This window comes from Cynoglossus semilaevis, chromosome 17 (genome assembly GCF_000523025.1).
Source record: "Cynoglossus semilaevis isolate Cse_v1.0 chromosome 17, Cse_v1.0, whole genome shotgun sequence".
Taxonomy (NCBI): Eukaryota; Metazoa; Chordata; class Actinopteri; order Pleuronectiformes; family Cynoglossidae; genus Cynoglossus; species Cynoglossus semilaevis.
Genome location: NC_024323.1, coordinates 6,438,701 through 6,460,693, shown reverse-complemented (window position 1 = coordinate 6,460,693; position 21,993 = coordinate 6,438,701). Strand labels below are relative to the sequence as shown.

General features: G+C 41.0%; 1 protein-coding gene across 1 annotated transcript in view; it reads left to right on the top strand.

Annotated features, from left to right (window-relative positions):
• Nucleotides 1-21,993, top strand: part of syt3 (synaptotagmin III) — a 32,733-nt gene that overhangs the window by 506 nt on the left and 10,234 nt on the right. The window contains exons 2-7 of the mRNA XM_008329636.3: nt 5,801-5,940; nt 7,411-7,842; nt 12,805-13,197; nt 14,576-14,684; nt 15,620-15,796; nt 19,846-19,972. Of these exons, the coding sequence (XP_008327858.1) occupies nt 7,695-7,842; nt 12,805-13,197; nt 14,576-14,684; nt 15,620-15,796; nt 19,846-19,972 (954 nt within the window). The 5' untranslated portion in view covers nt 5,801-5,940; nt 7,411-7,694. The remainder of the gene's footprint in view (nt 1-5,800; nt 5,941-7,410; nt 7,843-12,804; nt 13,198-14,575; nt 14,685-15,619; nt 15,797-19,845; nt 19,973-21,993) is intronic.

Below are 21,993 nucleotides of genomic sequence, written 5' to 3'. Positions count from 1 at the left end.
GGCTCCATATTCCGTGGACACAGAGTGGGATGCAGGCAGCCTCTATGTGGGATGAAGGACCCGCACGTACAGCAGATTACAGGATCCTATCCGTGTTCATACGAGTGTATCAATGGCTGCTGTGCTCACTGATGATGGTGATTTAACTTTTTTTTCTCCCCCGTGCAAACGCGTTTAGCATACAAAGCGAACGGAGAGTGGGGTGCACGCTCATGGGCACGCATAAAATACTCGGGAAAACAGGTTGACGTGCGTAAGACGTGCGTATTCCCTCCCTTCACACCCACACCGAAGGGCCCCCTACCACCCCGCCCCGCAGCATCCATCCAGCCCCATCCCACTCCAAAGCATCAAAGCCCACACTGGCTGTGGATTCCCACAACAGGAACCAAATGTATTCAAGTGATTTAGAAAAAAAAAAGCACTCACTGAAACACACTGACTCACTGGCTCTGACATAGCAGTAGATGAAAAATAAAGTGAAGGCGGTTGTTTGTCTCTCAGTGTGTGAATTTATTAATATATATATGTGTGTGTGACTGTAAAGAGGTCCCTCTCTGCAGCTCCATTGGCTGTGCAACAGACAGGAAGAGCAGCACCAGTATCTCTGGGTTCCTGGCTGAGCTCCGTCTCATCTTATAGATAATTTAGCTCCAACAGGCCGGCTGCCTTAAAAAGCAGTGGGTTCTGAGAAGCCACCGTTTGATATGTGTGAATGTGGGACAAGCAGCTCCTGACAAAAGAAGACAGCTAATACCAACTGAAATGTGAGGCCATGTTTGATTGCATGTTTATCAGGATTTATGGTCTTAAACAGATATTACAAGCCACTCTTTCTCACCTAGTGTTATTTATTTGCTGAAAGGGTCTCCAGGAGCTATTACAGGAGAGGCTAAATTGGAACAACCTCGAGGCTGAGGCTCAGGAAAGCTATTACCTCTAGTCAATAGACATTAATATCCCCGCATTCAGTCTTGGCTTTATATGGCAGCGTTTCTGTCCCTGGAAAGGAGAATCTCTCCACTGTAGTGACCAGAGAGATGGGTTGTAGCAGCCTGTTCTTGTAGGTCCTGTGCATCAATCCGTAACAGACAAATGAGTAGGAAGAGGGAAGCGATGATAGCATTGTGTCAGGGAGACTTGGCTGTGGCCTCAAAAGGAAGTGATGCAAAACAGAAAGAAGGAAATGCCAGCTTTGCTGGAGTGAGGTCATGAACTCCACAAATTAATCGTGCACATGGAGGATGATCTGACGGTGCATGAGGCTATTGATTTTAAGGTGGTAGACAACATGATGCAGCTCCAAAGGGCCCAACAGATATCAGATTCAATAATACTAACGATGACAATTAGAAGAAATGCAAAATTAGAGAAGCTGCAAAAAATCAGAATATTAGAAATACATTTTATTTATGTATACCAAATTCACAAAACTAAACAAAACATTTTAGTCTGTATAATCGACAGTTATGGTGCAATGGAGCAACTCCAATTGACAGTGTTGACATCCAGACTGAAGGGGAAGGAATGGGGGATGAGGGTAAGTTAAGATGGTGTCTGTGCTTATATAATGCTTTTCTAGTTCTGTCGAACAACCAAAGACATTCTGCTATCACACCAATGACAGCCAGGGGGTGGCATACTGTTTAACCTAAAGTCTATAATCGAACCTTACACCTCTGGGTGTAAGGCAACTGCACTGCCTCATAAGCTACAACCAGCCCCAAGACATAAAAAGAAAGAGCTGAGAGGGTTGAGGAGTTATGTTATAGCAATAATAATGACAGTAACTATAGCAACAGGTCTAAAGCTGGTTATGCTGCCTTAAAGCTGCTTTGACCGCCTGTCTTGACAGTAAAACTTCATCAAATAGAAATGTTTAAAACTCATATGTGTACTGTATGAGTGCACCACATCCATTTGGCTGCATGTGTGAAAATTGATAGAGATTTGAACCCGGCAGTTTCTGTGGGCTCCATTTGGTTACCAGATGCCCCTTTGGCCACATGTGGGACAGTTGGGGTTGCAGCTGAGCAGTTTGGAGGTTAATTAAGAGAAGCAAGGATGAGAGGGTTTGGACGCCTGCTGAGAAGAGATAGGGGATGTATTAGAGTAAGGATGTAGGATCTGGGCCCACGTGATGGATGTGCGGTTGGTGCTTTTGCCTTACAGCAAAAGTTCACCATTTTGATCTTTATTGACTTCAGTCTCTGGTCCATAGAGTTTGTGTTTTGTCATTGTGCCCACAGGTGTGTATGAAGGGTTGTTTGAATATACCAGGCCTAGTGATGGGCTGGAAAACCTTTTGAGTGTTAATCCTGCCCTTTCCCAAAGACTGCTGGGATTGGCCTGAGCCGCCCACTCAATAATAAGAAAGATTATCCAGTAGAAGATGAATCGAATGAAGGAATGTTGGAGCTGGAACTGCCAGGCAGCAGGGAAAAAAAAGTTAGCTAAATCTGAAGGTGCTACACACTGGAAGAGCGAAATTTGCTTTTACACTTCATCACTTCACTACAGTCCCTGACAAAACCTCAGGACCATTTAGGAAAAGGATTAAAGATTTCCTTAAAAATGACTTCCAGGTACTAATGAAAACAAAAGAAGTAGCATGGCACTAGATAAGAAGACTTAACGGCAGGTTCAGTGAAAAATGCCTGAAACATCCTATTATATACGAACTGTATTCAGTGGATTAGACGCTTTTGTCTACTAAAGCGTTATGTTTCCTTTCAAAAAAAAGAGACTGACTCTTAGATACATTTTGTAATTATGAGTCCATTGTTCACAGACAATATCACGACAACTTGAAATGTTGGATGTTGATACAGGATTTCAAGTTGATCACAAGGTTGCGGAAAGCATCCGAGTGTCTCTTTTATCCTTGTCATTCAGCAGGCAGCTGCATTTCAAATGCCTTATCAGTGTCATTCCTAAACCCAGCTGAGGTGTGTGATTCATCCCCCACAGACAGATGCCTGTTACAGATTTCAGATTTCAGCCTCACTCACATGATACTTGTTACTGAAAAACCCAACCCCTCGGGTTTCAACAAATTCACCTTCACGTCGTTCAAGGATATTTGCTCAATTGTGACTTTTTAATGAAAGAAAAGTGTAAATATAAGCTGTGCTGATTGAAGAAATTGGTAATTTCCTTTAGTATTACATTAATAATAATTGGGTAATAAAAAATCAGTAATAAACAGTGTTTGTGTGCTGCATTTTTAATGTGTAACCTGTAATCTTTTGTCTATGTACAAGTGAAGATTCTCATTTCCATCAAATTCAATTTAGTAAATTCTAGCATTCTCCGTCTATGCTGAGTGTAGCTCCAAATCCTTCAGTCCTGTGCACATACAGGAATGATCCTTTCATTATAAGCGAGAACAAACATGAACGCCTCATCTGCTTTATCGCCTATAAGCTAGATTGAGGATGTAACGGCTGGACAGAGCCATTAAAAATGAGACATTTAGCCGAAGCTCTTATCCTAAGTAATTAGCAGGAGGGGTGAGCTGTCCTGCTCGCACCGCCCGTGAAGGGTTGAAGTTGCATTACCGTACTGGCCGCTGTATCATTGAATTTGAGTTTTTAACGAATGGCCTGTGTCCACTGTTTCAGGGGGAGTTTTTTCAGACCGATTAAGTTAGATTTTTTTTCTGGTAATTGGGCACAGTTTTTGGACAGCACCTGCATGTCCTGAATCTCCTATTTCCCACAGTGTGATTAGACTGTGACCTTGCCTCATCTGGCCAATCGGACTGTGACCTTACTGGTTGACTGGTCTGTGTTGTGGCGTATTCGTTCCTTGGAATTATTGATCCCAGCTTGAGCAGCAGTCAATGGAGCATCTGTGGGAGGTTTAGTGTTGCTCCACTTGGAATGTGTGTTTCTCTGCATGACTTTATCCGAGTGAAGCTATCCCCTGACATGTGTTAGATGACATATTCATCTGTCAGTACTAAGATCCTGTGAAAATTTGTACTTACAGTGATATGCATCCCTGTACTTTAAACCAACTGTTGCCTTATCACTACTTTTTCTTTCTTCCCTCTAATTCCATGTGCTTTCAGTTTAATGACAGCATTATCTTTCCGTTCCCTCCCTCGTTCTCTCTCTTTAACCGTCTCGGAATTCTCCTTTTATGTCTGACTCCTCTATTTCCTCCGTCCTATCCATTCGAATGCTTTCCTTGGCATTAAGGTGGCCAGTCTTGTGCCAGACAGCCATTCTTCTGATTGAGATATCTGGGGTTTTAAAGTCAATCAGACTGATTTACTATCTTAATGGGGGAAGAGTGAAGGTGGACTGAAGGTGCAAGCATATAAAGGTCAATGCAGGATGTCGGGATGAGATGGCGTTCTGATTTGCTACTTTAGGATTCAGTTCTAGTTGACTGCGCCATGACGGACAGTTTAATGGAGTGAATTATGTGAGTTGTATTTAGACCCACGCACTTATGTGACAATCAGAGACAGAAACAGACACAGAGCCAGAGCAAAGTGTGTTTCTGTCGAAATCCGACAGGACAGAGAGAAAAGTCAAAAGCTAGTGGGGGGAGCACTTGTTTCAGATCTTGTTCAGAGTGAAATATGTCTTTGCCTAATGTGGTGATTGATGGCCGTGAGGCAGATGGACACACGAGGAGGGCAGCACAAGGGAGGCACCACTCAATGCTCAAAGACTGACACTGACATTTCACAGAACAACATACATCAACTGATCAATAGTCCTTACCCTGTCCAACACGGCCTCTTGTTTGAGAAATAGGTTCTCCACCTCACAAGGACAAAAACATTTCATTGGAAAGTGAACTGGCCTCTCACCATGAATATATATTTTCCAGTGATTTATTTTCAAACCAGACAAAGGCCTGTAGACAACTTTTGGCCAGACATATTCTTTTTTTTTTTTCCTTCAATTTACCTTTGATATTCTTAGACACAGCTTTGCATTTAATCTCTTCAGGCAGTGTCTCCGGAGCCTAAGAGTCTGTGAAACACTGAAGTTTGGGCATTGACCCGCTTTTATTTAGACAGAATGAGCTCAAAACAAAGACAATATGCTAAAGAAGTCTAATTTTAAAATGAAAGGACAAGACTTTCACACATGCAGCAGCCAGACGGGAAGACACACTGGGCAAGAATAAGGTCAAATACATTCATATTCAATTTGTAGATTGTATATAAAAGACATACCATGTTGAATTGTGTTGTTTCAGGTTGAGCTAGTCACGTGCTTCCAAAATGGGGGGTTGTGATTACAGTGTTTCAAATGAGGCCCGGTAGAGTTTCAAAATTTGTAAAAGTGTTGAGTGGTGCCAGGGGGCGCTCAACAGTTGTCCTCTGTACAAAATGGGGGCACTGCAGAAAATGGAGGCAAACCACTTTTTCCAGCCACTGCTTGTCTACAAAAGCCACCATGCTTGGTGGACTTTTTTTTTCTATAAAAAGTAGACATATTATTGTTATTTTACTTTCATGGAGAGAATTTTTATTCACAAGATTCAAGATTTTTATTGGCCATTTGTACCCAAAACCAAGCAAGGCTCACTCCAGAGCCAAATTACTTGCAGTAAGAAATACACTGCGGCAGTAAGAAATAGAAATAAGGCACTACACTAGACAAAATGAACGATACAAGAAACAAGTTGTGAAAAATGTTGTGAAATTTTAAATACTAATTAGCATTAGAAAATATAACGTCGGATACTTATTGCACAAGTAAAGAAGACACATGGATGTTGCTAAATAATGCTAATGATTAAGTGCAGTTTCACCCTGTGTTCTCTTTTGCAGGTGGAGGTGCAGAAAGTCAAACATAGTCTACGCAAATATTGGGACGACTTAAAAGATGTGTGGGAGGGGCCAGTGAAGCTGATGTGAGCCTCCGTTTCCTGTTGAAGCTTCCAAGAGCTCAACCCTGGTTCCAACTTAAAGTGAGACAAAAACATTCTCCACTTTTCTGCAGACTCCTGTTTTTGGTCTTAATTAAATAACTATGTTATATATATATTTATGCACTGAAGGCATAAATCCTTCTCCTCAGGCCAGATATGTATTTATGATGACAACATTTGATGCACAGCTTCTCGCATTGGTTCGAAAATGTATTATGGTCCAGAACTACCTGAGTCAAGCTCAGTGGAGGTAATGCTCACAACTCTCTGACCGGGGGACATCATTAAAGTTGATTAAATGCTTTTTTGTAGAAAACTCGGAGTACAGTAAATAAAATATAGAATCACAAATAATTCTCTAGCCAAGAGACCTGCTTTTTATTTTCTAATGTTTGCTATTGTGGATTTTCCTTTTCATTAAAAACAAATTATAAGCAACATGTTCTTTTGTTTTTAAGTGTTCCCTGGGGATTTTCTGATGATCTAAATTATGCTGTAATTACAGAATACGATGTTTTGCTGGGGAAAAAAAAATGGGCTCTCATAATAATTGAATCTACTGTATATAATCAGTTTCAGACCCAGTTTTGGAAAAACTGACAATTTAGAGACTCATATATAACTTAAACCTTGTTACTCCAGTGATGCCTTTGCTGTCCCAGGAAAAAAAAAACGGATTGCAGCCCACTGCGTACAGCTAAACAGTTGTTGTTCGTGTCCTTGAATAGATGACACATGCATTAAGCCATTTAATTATTCATTTTATGCAGCATCTATCCTCCTATTACAAAATGGCACTATTATAAAGTTATGAATGCTTTATATATGAATGATTTAACAGATAACTTTGACATTACTTTGTCAAACACAAGGACATTTAAACTTCTGTATCTGCAAATCCCACGCAGCATTCAGCTACTTTTTTTTCAAATTTATTTTGAATATGTAAACTACACTTGTACCTTTAGGATCAATTTAAAGCTGATTAACGCAGCTGTTAAGTTTGTTTCAGCCGCACAATGACTGTGCAGTGTCTTTTTTTGCCCAAGAGCCCTCACCGCCACCCCTTTAGAGAAGTAAATGAAAATGTATTTAAAGTTTGAATGTGATAATCTCTTTTTAGTTATTTCAATACTTGTTGTAAACAAGTATCCTTTTATGACATCTTACAGGATTTTTCTAAAGGATTGTTTTTTTTAAACACTAGTGTACCCCCAACCTGTGACCCATCGGTTTTGGCCCTTCCTATGAGCCATGACAGGATATAAAAGTAGAAGATGGACAGATGGAACCTGACTGTAAATTTTTTTTATTTGCAGTTAATTTATGGAGTATGATGAAGCTCTATTATATATTGAGGTAGTCCTTGATCTAACAGGGACACACTGGTGATTTTGGCACCAGCCTTTCAAAGTTAATGGGAAAGGTGACCAATCTGCCAAAACCTGATTTGTGCTCTTTAATGCCCCGACCCTCAAGCTGCAAGTTTTCTCCTTTTATCTCTTTCAGGGACAGTGAGAGGAGGGATGGGTGCCGCTCTGTTATACATGGGCTCATCGGTCCAGTCTCTGTGATCCAGTCACACAGACAACCCATAAAGCCTCTGACATTCCTCCCTTAATGCCGTCGCTCCCTAGGCTTCCTCCACCTTCTCCTCTCCGGTTGTCAAAACACACCTCTTAAAAGAAGAGGGCTGGTTCCCTGTTTAACAAAGTGTTGCCTAATTGGAGAAGGTGGTGAGTGCTGCGCTGTCATTGGCTGACTGCTAGTCAAAGTGCGATGCAGATTGGAGGATGTCGGGTGACTGGGATGATGACATGTGCAAGAAGGCGCTGATGTTGTTGGAGGAGCTGTGCTACTCCCAGAGAGGCAACAGCCAGAGCAAAAGCTGCCAGGAGTTCAGCTACCTGCATAGAGGACGCAACATTCAGCTGGAACCAGGTAACGCACACAAGCCTGGAGTTTTACAAAATGATAGAATGTGTTTGAGAAATACTGTCTGCCATGTAAATCAGGTTATTTCCCATTTGTATGGTGACAATCTTGTTAAAAATAATCATGGGCGAACTGGTGCTCCAGAGATATAGGACTGCATGAATAAACAGTGAACAATTACCTCTGTCCGTGTAACAATACTAAACAAATCTGAAAATGTGTTTTAGGTCAGAAACCAGACAAACAGGGATTTCTTAGTAGGCAACAATGTTCTCTTACTTCTCCTCCCAGCCCATTAGGGGGTGCTATAATCACATTTGTTATGCTTTGATATGTTTTAATTGATTCCAGTATTTCAACTTGGTAATATGTTACCAAGAGAATAACACAATTAGGACGAGAACTATTGATTTACCAATGAATCTGAGATGGTGGTCAGTCAGGACCAATAACTTACTGTAGGTGAAATTACACGTAGATGTGGATATATTTTTTCTTCTTAACAGCAAATGCTTTGCAACAGATTCTTGAATAATTGTATTTACCTTTATAAAACTGCTGTTTCTTTCAAGGTTGGACAATGCATCTTTGGCAGCTGAAAAAAAAGAGGAAGTAGAAAATACTGACAAAATGTAACCTTCTTAACCTGATAAAATGTTCGGGGGGATTACTTAATATAATTTTATGCTTTATTTCTCTTTCTCCTCTGAAACTACAACACTAAAGTAGGATGTCGGTCCATTTTTTCACACTTGGTTTCCTGGTGTAAATAAACCACAGCGCATAGATATCTGTCTCCTTCTGCTCTACAGCAAAACTTAAAAATTGCCTAAATTCCAATTCCATCCGAGCACTCTTGTCCCGTACGTTTACAAATTGGTGGTCAGCTTGATCCATGTCAGTTTGAATGCTTAGCTTTTATGACGGAAGAAGTGTCAAAACAACTGGAGGAGCTTGTCAAACATCTCTTGTTGAATAAATCACTTCAGCAGAGAGAAAAACCATGACCACCTCCCAAGCTAGCAGGAGCTGAAGCTCTCAGTGTGGAAAGATTGAGTGATTTGTTTCAAGAAGTGATCATCACCTGAACTGCAGATAAACCATCATGGAAACAGCGCACGCTAAAAGGTTTTATGGGGACGGATAATTATGCACATCGTATTTAGGCTATGGCAACGTTTTTGTTTGATATGCACAGCTGTGTCAGTGTATGTCGGAGGCTCAGGTACAGTATAGGAAGGCAGGTGATAAAAGTAAAGCTAAACAACAAAACATGAAATATTTATCTGTTAGACTGACAGCAGCACAAGTCCGTGCCATGTCTTTTATGAGCACCAAAAGCATGTCTAAAAATATGAATATATATGTGTATATATGGTATAGTATAGAGAGCGTTGTCTGACGCTAGTGTTTGGATATATGCAGTGTGCTGTTATGCAGATAAGCACACATTTCTGCCACTCAGTGCTGATTTCCCTGGATTGGTTGCACGATGCCTCTGGAGACTTGGATGTCTCTGTGAAGCAGAGGCACAGAGTGGTTTTAGGCGTTGCCCTCTTGCTCACCAGCTGTGATCTTTCAGTGTTTGCCGATGGAAGTCTGGATGCCCCCTGAGGACCGCCGCTGCTGAAGGATGTGAAAGAAAGGCTTGTGTAAGCGGCAGAAATGCGTTTGATGTTGAGCAATGTACTCGTCCCAGTGGGCTTGCATCAGTCGCTGATTGACAGAGAGTCTCTGTCACCCTTCACGGCGAACTTCACAGATCTTCAACCCACCCACTACTCTCTCCAGCTGACTTGCTTTTTATGCTTTGTGGATTAGCGACGGATCTTTGGCAGGATCAGTGCCTGGGAAGCCACAGTGAGTGCCCTAAAGAGAGACAAATCGAGGAGAGCGGTTTGGCCTCTGACAGTCCCTGTGCACGTTTGATCACAGCAGCTTCTTATCAGTGTTTCCTGATTTGCCAAAGACACACAGCCTATTCCTCTGCTTCCTCGCTTTGTTTTACCCCTCTAGATCAATGCGTTAACCTTTTCCATCCGTACACCCCTCCCCTCTTTATGTTTTACTCTAAATCACTGTCAGGTCCTTCACACATGCTGCGGTGGACCCATCGACTTTATCAGTCCTCACTGTTTCCCTCTCAACCCCAGTCAGGAAATAAACTCAATCAACTCGTATGTCTGTTCAGATGCCTGCTGGCGACTAACAGGCTTAGATGATTTTTTTTTCTTTCACTTGATTACGCTTCATCACTGCTGTCCTTTTTCCTCTGACTGTCTTACTGCCTTCCCTTGCCCCTCCTGTTCTCAGTTCCCACTTCATCACTTTACTGTCCTCCAGTCTCCAGCTTCATGGATCTGCCGTGCCTTGCCGTCGTTTTGCTTATTTCTCCTTCTTCATCCTCTTGTTGCTTACTTCCTCCCTTTTCCTCGTCTTCACCGAGACAGATCAATGTCCCCCCACCACTGCCGTATCCTCAATCATATCTTTTGAACAAGTGCTGATTAATGACATACACAGACTTATGAATAATTCAAACCCAGAGAGGGAGAGAGCGGGAGAGAGAGGGCCAGGCACTAGAGAGTAGGAGGGGGGTGGAAAAGGAGGTTGGAGCAAAACACACACAGAAAAAAACAGCCTTTGCAGAGAGGAATAAAGTCAGATCATACAGACCCTGACAGCATGGAGGTAAAGATGACAGTAGGACATGAAAGGTGTTTCAGGGCATTATATAACGGACTGTGCGGCATGAAAGAGGAAGAGGAAGAGGAAGAGGAAAGGATGTGTTCTGACAGAAGTGAACCAATTCAGAAATATAAGCAGAGAGCTGGAAGACTGTAACCACTTTATTTTTGGTGAAGTTAGAACATTACTAGAACACATCACTAGGGTTTTGGAGATACATGTGTAGTGTTCAGGCAGATGAACTCAAATGCAGGATACCAAATGATGGTTTAAGAAAAGTCTTAAAGTTAAGATTTGGGGACTTTTACCATATTAATTATTCCATCATTTGGCTCAGTCACAAATACAAACAGGTTTGAAACACATACAACTACCTGTCTTTCTGCCCTAGGCACTCCCCATTGGCTGAAATATGTCACAAGATTGAGTCTATTATATGGCCAGTACAAATATTTTAAAAAGTATTATTAAAAGTACTATTTTAAATATTTCAATAAAACAAAAGGATTGTATGAAAGAAATAAAAATGAATCCTTTTATGTTTTATTTTGTAATAAATTTGTTTTTGAGTAGTCATGTGACATTGTGACGTTGACGGTTTTCCTCTCATTTTAGTATTCATCCATCCATCCATCCATTTTCATCCGCTTATCCGTTACCGGGTCGCGGGGGCAGCAGTCACCACGACCACCACCCAAATCATTTTAGTATTCAATGATTCGTTAATTAATAGGATAGCTATCAGTGAATAGGTCCTACCAAAAATGAATATTTAGCGATTTTTAAAAACGTACTTCTTCAACTACAACAAACAGGTACGGAAGGTTAAGAAATGACTGTGGTCAAAGGTTGGGACAAACACAATAAACAATGACAATAAGTAGAAACTAAAGAAGGAGGAAACAACCTGAACTTAGGGGGACAGACGAAACAACCTGATATTTGAAAGTTATAAATCTTCTCCAAGTCCTAATTTTGAAGCCACCTTGAAATGTAGCCCCAGGTCCTGTACCACTGCTGACCATCAGGGAATGACTGCAGAAAACCTCAGCAATATCCAATATATTTTGGACTGTTCATTTCAATGTCTTTCTGTCTTTTCTTCGTCCTCACAGTAAAACAGAAATACATTCACTATTTAAGAGGCTGTTACAGCTGAGAAGGCAGGTGTTGGCAGTCTGGTTGTATTATCTTGTTCTAGAGGACAGACTAAGCCATTGGCTCTTATCTCTTTATCCTAATCTGCAAACTCTACACTAATAGGTTAAAAAGATTAGATCAGTTGCGTTTGATGAGATTAAAACTAATGACTTTCTAAGGAATGTTACTTCAGGGAAATCCTAAATTATTCCAGTATTTTTGACTATAATTTATTTGATACAAATTTGACAGAAATTTAGAATTTTAATTTTTTAAAATTTTAGTTTAACATTAAACATCTTGGCTCTTGATTCTCCTTTCTCCCTCCCTTTGATAGTAGCTGTTGCTGGAACTGTCCACCAGTCTAGTGCTGAAACAGCACTTTTCTTTTATACTGTAGCCCACTTTTTTTTTAACCCGCATGAGTCATTCCCCACCCTCTCTAACACCCACATCCCCATCCTTACCTCCATCCCTCTGCCTCTACTACAGATTTAAGAACCTCATCATTACCAGGGACAGTGTGGCAGTTTTCATACAGGGAGCAGCCCTAGTCTCTGTGTTTCCTCCTTTTTTTCATTATACTACACGCTGCGTCAGACCTATGCTTCCCCTGCTAATTTGCCTTCGCCCTCATATTATTATGTCCTCTAGTATTTGACATTATTTTACTTCAGAAAAAAGTTGGATGGTTTTGTATCAGATTGCAGGTTTTCTCTTCTGCTCTATAGTGTGTTTACAGTATACTGATGCATATATTGATGTTGATAATGTGGTGTGAAAAGTGGTTTTGATATACCAGTGACGGGTGATTAAGGATTTTGCTGGGGATTTGTTGGCCACAGAAATAACTCTGGGTTAAATGTGTGAATACACGACACTATTCACTCGCCACTATGGGTGGCATTGTATTTCTGCTGGCTGGTCGATCTGTCCACCCCTTCTATCCAGCTGTGGATGGACTGCCAAGTATCTTGTTTCAGAGGCGATGAATCTAACGGACTTTAGTGATATGCTGCCAGGTCTCAGAGGCTGTAGGACTAGTACGACTGTCTCCACATTTAGCACTTGAACATCTCCTATGTCTGCGGATCAGACTAACGAAATTAAAGATCACTTTCTCCTGTTCCTTCTCTTTAGAGATCTCTGTTAGTTTGCTGTCAGTCATCGTGACATTTTGTGGCATCGTCCTCCTCTCCGTCTCCTTATTTGTCTCATGGAAGCTGTGCTGGCTGCCATGGCGGGACAACGAGGGTGGAGGCCTGAGTCTGACATCGGGCCTGCTGCCTGGAACTGCTGGTGTCGGAGGCCTCGGCACTGGGGGGTCGTCACTGTTACCCTCTTTGCTGCAGAGGAAGGAGGGCCACTCGTCCTCCTCTCTTTACCCCTCTCTGGGCCAGCAGAGTCAGCACCATCCCCACTTCGCTGACCTGGTGGGCCTGGAGAGGGGGGAGATCGGAGGTGTTGGCATGGGTCCAACTGAGACCCAGGAACCTTCCTACCTGGACATGGACTCCTGCCACAACAATGCTGGTGAGAAAAGAAGCCCTCTTACAAATATTAGCTACTGTCTCTTTAAGAGTAGGAGTTACGAAATGCCTCACCTGGTAACTTATCTACTCACATTACTGTATTTATTTACCAAAATATAGTAAAATTAATTAATCTGTGCTGCAACAATGTGATGGATCTGAGCCGTTATCGTACACGCTAATGGGTTTCTTTTCTGCTAAGCCGCTGAATGTTACTTTTTCATCCTGACAAGTCTCCTGGTCGGGATTTATTGAGCTGGAAATAACAGTTTTGCTTTAGAAAAAAAAAAATACAATATAAAAACAAACTTCTGTAAGTCCACCTGATGGTTCCACCCTCAGTGTTTCATTTCACTCGAGAACAGCAATAATCACTCCACTCCTCTTTAGCTGCTAAATGCTCACCTTTATCATTGAGGTTCACCAAAGACTGGTTTTTAAACAAAGCTGCTGCTGAGCCTGATGTGAGGAGTGTCCACACGATTTGTATAGAAGCTCGCCAGAGCTGCAGAGTAGGCCCATAATTCCGTCTCTGTTTGTGATTACCAACAAGTTCTAAACACAACAGTTGGCATATTTGATATACCATATGAAACTATAGACTATAGTAAACCTTTCCACTTCAGTTGAGAAATTCTCCACTTCTTTCTTTCAATCATAAATGATTTTCTGCCAACCCTCCACATCTGGCCTGTAGCTTATTGTCAGTAAAAATTAAATTATACCCCTGTTTTTTCCCAATTCTTTTTAATTATAAAAATGTTTAAAAAAAGAAATGCACTATGTACCTTTAGAGTACAGTAATTCTATCAAACAAAAACCTCTGTTTCAACACTGATGTGTCCCTCCAATGAAGTGACAGTGGCAGCTATGGCCCTCAGCTCATAGTTTGAGAACCCAAATCTAGATGTTTTCACCAGCATTTAAAGTTGTTGCTCAATGTAAAATAATTAGCTGTGGCCTTTAAATATATCAATGAAAATAGATTAAAGTAACTCTAAGGGATTCATTGCAGAAAGCTTATGATACAGGTCATTTCATGTCATGTGATCCACAAGAACAAATAATATAAGAAAAGAAACTCCAAACATGGCAACATTCATGCCGTCAGAAAGGCCGTGAAGGTTATTTATCTCCGCCCACGGTAAAACGTTGTTCAGCCACCTTTGTTACTGTTAGGTTGTCTGTCTTTGGTGCTGACTCGTGTTCTGCTGTAAATATGTCTGGTCATTTTCCCCCCCTTCTCTCGGCTGTTAAATCAGTGTCCTGAAAACCACTCTAATACAATCAATGGGATCAATACTCCTGACTCTGAGTTCAGAAAATGACTTGTTGCTTTGCTGTTAGCCCTACTGTAATAACTGTCAAATCTCTGGTAGGAACTCTGAAGCTGAGTCAGACGTCTCCCGACGTCCCCAACTCCGAGGGAGGAGCCCACCCACAAAAAGAGCTGCCCAATGCTCATTCCCAACAGCAGGTCACCCCACGGTCAGTACCTGGTGTTGGATTGGAGTGTGGCTGTATTTTACATGTTACATGTCTAAGAATCACACCTGGGTGTAGGTTTACTTTATCTTCTACTGAGATTTTCCATACAGTGAAGTTTTTTCTTTATGTTGGTTTTTCCTCTAAATTAACCCTCATTCATAACATTGGCATCATGACAGGACAGGACAGGACAGGACAGGACAAGACAGGACAGGACAAGAACAAAAACAATAAAAAAGACAAAGAGAAGCCAACTTGTAAGACAAACAAGACAAGAAAAGATAAGAAATGACAAAAAAGCAACACAGGATAAGAGACAACAAAATGAAAAGAAGAAAAACAATAAAAAGACAAGCCAGGTCTAGAAAAAAAAAAAAAAACAACTAAAAAACAAGACAGGACTTTACAAAACAAGACAAGGCTAAAAAACAAACAAACAAAAGAACACCCCAAAAAACAAGACAAGGCTTGAATCAACAAAAATACCAGACAGAACAAACCAGTTGTCACATTATTTATATTCTTGATAAACTCATGATCAACATTCAGTCTATCAGTCATCAATAGAACTGAAAACTAACTAGGGGGTAAACTGAGAAGTGGAACGATGGTATTTTTTGCGGCTTGTTTTAAAAGCAAATCCTTTTAGTAGATGCAGTAACTAGTCTCAGTCATTTTAATTATGTTTTAGATGTTGGGTCCTGAACATTAAGGCTGAGCAGACACTGTATTTGTTTGTGGTTAACATTCCTGAGGCCCATTCAGTATAATGGCTCTCTTTGATAGTACTACAACGCTTGTAGGTTTAAACAACTGGTAAACAGTTTTTGGATGTTTTTACTACAGTGTGTGAGATTAGGCTGCAGGATACTAGCGTCTGTGTGTGTGTGTGTCCGTCTCATCCATTTCCAGTAATATTCACTCTCTCTGTGTAGGCCCAAGCCCATGACTCAACAGCTCTCCAGTCCTGATTTCCATGGTGAAGAGAAAGAGCAGGTGACCAGTATTGGGCAGATCAAACCAGAGCTCTACAGACCAAAGGGTGACCAGGGTGAGGGCAAACTGGGCGACACCTGCGGCAAGATCAGCTTTCTCCTGCGTTATGCCTTTAAGTGAGTCTTCACACGAATGAATAATTTCACAAACTAAATCTTCACAAAGTGTTACTTTAAAAAAGAAAATGAAGCCAATCTTCACTTTTTCTTCCATTCATGACACTATTAATTTATACAAGAGTCACATCTGGACTGCAGTGACAGGACAGTCATTCACATACAGTTCATGCTGTGTCTGCAGAGCAATGCTTCGGTGATTTATTCAAAGAATTGACTCTGGTATTTACCAACATGTGATCTTTTTTCTGTTAATTTACTACTTTAATTCTCCCCAATACAATCATGAACATTGCTGTAATTGCACAATTTTTTCACAGTCAAAATAGTAAAAATCTAAAATAGTTATTGCTGCACATTTATCCACGAGAAGCAAAGAAAATGAAACGTGAAGTGATATAAGGAGCAGGTTTTGTTTTCTGACTTAAGTGGCTGCAGAGTGTGAATCTCAGTGATTTAATGAGTTGTGCCAAAGTGCACCTTGGGAGTCAGGGTTAATGTCCACCTGTGAGCTTTTTTTATGTAGCTTCAACTTTTTATCACAGAGCCTGATGTTTTCTACTGAAATCGCCGTCCGTGGTGCAGCAGCCTTGCTGTAAAAAATTGTAGAATAAATGAACCCCGGTTTCTGTGGTTTGCGGTGACGGCAGACGAAGCATCGGAGGAAGAATTTAAACCTTGAACTTGAACCTAAAACAGTTTGAGGGGCTCAGTGATGGGTGTAACTACACTTTTTTTTTTTGCGTTTCTTCACTCGGCATTGATGTGTCTGCATTTGCAGCACTTCTCAAAGGCTTTAAGTTAGATGGATGCAAACTCACACAAGTTTCACCGGAATTCTTTATGACAGAGAACAGAGACTGTGCTCTTCCAGGAACAATATCTTTCAGTGTGGTTTTTATACTTCACTAGAATTCACAACAACAACAACAACAAAAATGGTTCTGTGACACTGAAGCCTGGATTCAACTTCTTTTTGAAGAAGAAAAAGAAAAGTGCTTCTTATTTACAGGTTTGTTTGAGACGTGTGTTCACAGCAGTCTCCTGTGTTCATGGTTATAATCCTCAACTCATGAATGTTTAAATGTAAGAAAGCTGTGCCATTAAACTTAAGTCACATAGTGGTGTGTGCTGTGCAGTGTGCATCGGCTCAGATGACTGTGGCTCCTTTTTATTTTGCTCCTTTGATGACTCTTAGTTACATATGCTTCGCTGGAGAGTTTGTAAGTAATTGGTCCAGGTGCCACACTGTTAGAGAAGATGGGCTTATGAATCTGTGTGTGTGTGTGTGTGTGTGTGCATTGTTAGTCATGGACGCTGTGGGTTGCGGGGTACAGAGCCGTCTGTGGCTCAGCTGGGCAGCCCCCATTCCCGCCCACCATGACATGTAGAAACATTGCAAGAGGCGAAAGTGCTGATGGTCAGAAAAAGGGAGGCAGCGAGAGGCCGTTAGAGTCATGAATTATATATGAGCAGCCACTTTGAACAGCAGACCCTGTCAACACATAATAACAGCAGACCGTGTTATAGCCAGAGTCACAGACAAGGAGAATTAACAGGAGGCTCCGATTGGAAGGGGGGGTAGGGGGTCTCGATGAAAACGATTCCTGTGTCCTTTTCTTGCCCATTTATAAAGTCACAGAATAGTTAATGTGCTGCTCTGGCTGCTTGTCTTTACTCTGCGGGGCTCTTGTTTAAGGAGGAGGACAGAGGGAGGGACAGAAGATGGGTTAGAGATGAGAACTGCAAGGTGGCGTTGCGTGTTTTGGTGCAAAGAGACCCGTGAAGGTGTATCGCCACTGCGACAGTGATGAGGCGGTGATGTTAATGTGTGAAATCCTACTTGTAGTGAGCAACAGTAGGAACAACAGTGTCAATCTCCCTCTGATCCTCTGGGACAGGTATCTCTATTGACAATCCCATTAAGAGCTGACACATCTCCACTGTGGGAATTGCAGCTAGCTTGCAGGCATTGTCCACCTGGAATAAGGCTGTGAATTCGGCCTTCTGAGCAGAGCAATAACAGGTACAGTCGTGTGTGTATGTGTGTGTGTGTCTGTGTGTGTGTCTTCAGCCAACCCTTTTATGTTACTAAGACATGAACTATAAAGGGTTGTACCATTGATGAAAGATAGCTTTACAACACAGCTGTCGCTACGATTAGCATTAGGTGGGAGACTATTTTTTTGATGTTACTTTGCAGTGGAAATAGAATTTTTGTCACAAACACGCAAAAATGTGTAAAGGTCAGAAAGACAAAGATTTCTGTTCTGGTCGATTACAGATGACTCCAGATGTTTACCACCAGGATGTCACTAAATGTTACTGGTTAAACTCATCATTACACACCTTATTGAATTAGTCAAAGGTTTACAGTAAATCTGTATCTAAATTTCCAGCTGAACCTGTCTGTGTGGATCACCTCTCTGATTTGATTTGCAGAAGGGTCATGTTGTAATTGGCCTAATTGGATAGGACGCAGAGGTAACGGTGTTGCGCAATTTGCCACGCTTGTATTGTCACCAAGGCATTTTATTTGTGACTGGTTGAGATGGAAGGTGAACATTTTCGGCATCACCAGGTCAAGCTAAGCGCTTGCCCGGCTGAACCTAATTCTACACTAACGTCCATGTGGCTCGCTCACGTAAGCTAATGAAGTGCTGACACACGGGTTAACGCAGAGGGACAAAACCTAACAAGGTCTGATTAAAGGCCCACCTCTCCTTCATCTCATCTGCTGATTAAATACGTGATAAACAGTGCGTGAGTCTGAGCCATAACAGCGGATGTTGACGTGTGTATGTGCCTTTCCGCTTCTTCATATGTATCCTCTCACTTGAATTTTCACTCGCGTGACAAATAACAGCTCGCAGTCCTGCTGCGGTGCTTACATGTGCACATGTGCTTGGTTTGTTGCTTTTAAAGGGTCTAACTTGCAAGTCAACAATTTATTTCTGCTTTTTATATGCAGTAACATGTATGTTTCAGGCAGTACAGTTGCAGTGTGGTGTAAATGTACTTGCCAGTGAAGTGGTGTGTTAAGACTCCGGAGGCAAACATAATTTAAAAACATTGATATAAATTTTTCAAAACTTTAGTTTTCACATAAAAACCTCAACATTCTTTTGAATGTTCAAATATATTTGTAAGCCATATTATTAAATTAGAACATGACTTTATACAAATACGGTGTGAGAAAAATAGAACAGTTGTTTAATTTTGTGTATGTTTAGCCATGTTTCCTTTTGCGAGACTCTCAAAAACAGGAGGCTGAGCTGAAGGTAAAAACAAAGGTTAAAGATGCACTGGACATACCTAAAGAATCAGCAGATCTGAGGAACAGCCGAGGCTGAGTTTGTTCTGAAAATTTGATAAAGAAAGAAAACCAATTTAATGGACAGGGGATGTTGATGATGAAACTGCTAATGTTATTATGGTTGTAATTTTCCCTGTGGGAAGCCTGACCCTCAGCGTGTCAGCTATTAATACTTAATGAAATAACAATGTTTATTTTATGATTTGTTGAATTAATCTTCTGTATTTTATTGATGTCTTGTCTGTGGTGATTTTTTTTTTTTTTTAATTTGTTCTCTCACAAATAAGAAACTTGTATATTAGGTTCTGAAAAAAGACAATTTAATCCATAGCAGTTTGTCTAATCTGATTTGTCAGATCAATTGGTAACTTAATCAACACTGTCCGCTCTGTTCATACTTATCAGCGGCACATAAAGGCAATGACAGGTGCGGTGTTAAAACAAATTAATGAGCTCAGCTCTGACCAGACTCTGTCTCGCTGTCTGTACATCTGTGTGTGTTTACCAAAGTGCAGCACTGGTACAGCTGCAGGGATGACGCACAAACACAAACACACCATTTTTTGCTTATTCTTTGCTCCACAGCCACCACAGCACCTCGGGTGCTACTGTGTTCATATCAAACCTGCACAGGTGTGGAGTAATCCTGAATTAGTGTTTGAGTAAATATGTGTTTTGTACAACTTTTTTTTGAACATTTGAAAAGTCTAATATTGTTTTGTGTGTGTGTTAGCACGGAGCAGTTAGTGGTGAAGATTCTGAAAGCCCTGGACCTGCCAGCAAAGGACGCCAACGGCTTCTCTGACCCTTACGTCAAGATCTACCTACTGCCAGACAGGAAGAAGAAATTCCAGACCAAGGTTTGTCCCTTAAACCATATTTTTATTCCTAATGCTATAGTACAGGTCAACAAGATTACAACGAATCTAAGACTACATGTACATTATTTTTAAAAAGTGCAGTAAAAGGAGGTTATGATCAAACACAGCCACAGAATATCATTACAAAAGCAATGCAACATGAACCAAAAACACCCAGTAAATATTCCATCACTTTCAGCATGTCCCTTCATCAGCGTTGGTCACTGTGGTAGTGGTAATTAAGCAGAATCTTGCTAAGCAGAAAATTCTAAGCTAAAGGCAGGATCAGTTAACTTGCTGATGCCTTGGACACACAGGGGACACTAGAGAAATGCTGGTTCACTCAGACTAAGGAAAAAAAACTAGCAGGACGAACAGGAAGAGGCAGGGACACCTGGGACAGGTGGACAAAGGGTCATGGACACGAGGCTGGGAGCGGAGCACCCTGGAGAGAAACACATGGCGAGACAGAAAAACAACTGAAACAATGAATAAAACTAAGAGACCCAGAGAGAAAAAGTGTGACTACTGGATCTGGACTTCAGAGAAACTGCTAACCTACTTTATTAGGAATACGCTGGAAAACTGGATCATATGTCGTTTTACTTATTCATGATGATAGCACTCAGGGACCTCCAACAACAGAGCCATCTGTTTTCATTGACCTGAAATCCCATTTTACATCTCCACCTAATATTTTAACCATCATTAGCGGCGACTTCCTGTTTTATTTCTGTCTGTTTTTTGCGGTGCCCTGATGACCCAGCTTCCTCCATGGGAACATTGCAGTTCCACTAGAGTAATCGAATATAAACTGGAGCATAATTTATTCAACACAATGTGGCTGCAGTAGAACTCTATTTTAATTTATTTTCAGTTAAGGATGTACTCTATAGGAAGAAATGTTTCTTTAGCCCTGGAAATAAACTATAAAAAAAACACAGTTTGTTTCTTATATGTCAAAGAGCTTGAGGTTTAGGTGCCGCAGATTAAAAGTTATAAATTGTAGTGTTTGGTTCTTGTCCATCAATAGGCTTTATGGTTATGTACACAGTGGAGATGAAGCTGGAAAATGTCAGAATGCACTGTACGTCCACGGGGGGTTTAGTAACAATGGAGGTTTGAAAAGCTCCCTTTTGGTTTCCCTGCTTTGTGCAGCTAAATCCCGTTGTTACAAGGCTGTGAAAAGCATAAAAGCTGCTCTAATTTGCATAACATTAGGCCTTTTTAATTGTGAATGTAGACTATTGTTTGGCTTCAGTCACATCTGAAATAACACCTAATTGTTACAGCGATGATTTGGGTGTTTTTTGGGGTGGGTTTTTTTTTCAATCTTTTATTCGTCAATCTAATTTTCAAAATGGGCGAAATTGCCCACCAGTTGTCAGAGTCTTTGTGATCCTCATTTCTAAATGCACAGCATCTCCATCAGCCACTGTTTAATCCAAAGCTAACAAGTAATCATCGAGCGCTAATAAGGCAGAGTGACAGAACCACTTACGCAGCGACAAATGTTGGATATGGAAAATCAAGTGTGTCACAACTTTAATTATCGCAGGCTTTATTGCATGACAGCGCATATACCCAATCATTTCATGGCAACTAAAACCCACCAGTAAACTAGCAAACAGTAAAACTTTGTGAAGTAGACGAAGATCAGAAAACTACAGCAGAGGCATAACCGAGATAAACACACAATCTTTTTTTTTCTTCTAGAGAAAAACATCTTTACGTATTGTACATAAACAGGAACACAACATTTGATCTGATAGCCCCCCTCCTCCTCCCCGAAAAGGTTAAATTTACTTTTCTGCCTCTGGTGAAGGTCAGCCAGTGAGGCAGAGGTTAATGCTATTACCCGTGGGCATTTCTTTAGGTTTGACCGTGCTATTAATCAAAGCCTTCAACAACGTGTATGTTTTGTTGCTGGTTGAGTCAAACTCATGATGTTCACATGTAACTGTGTCTGTTTATTTTTTAGTTTGTGTGTTTTTTTTTGTTTTTTTTTTGTTTTTTTTGCT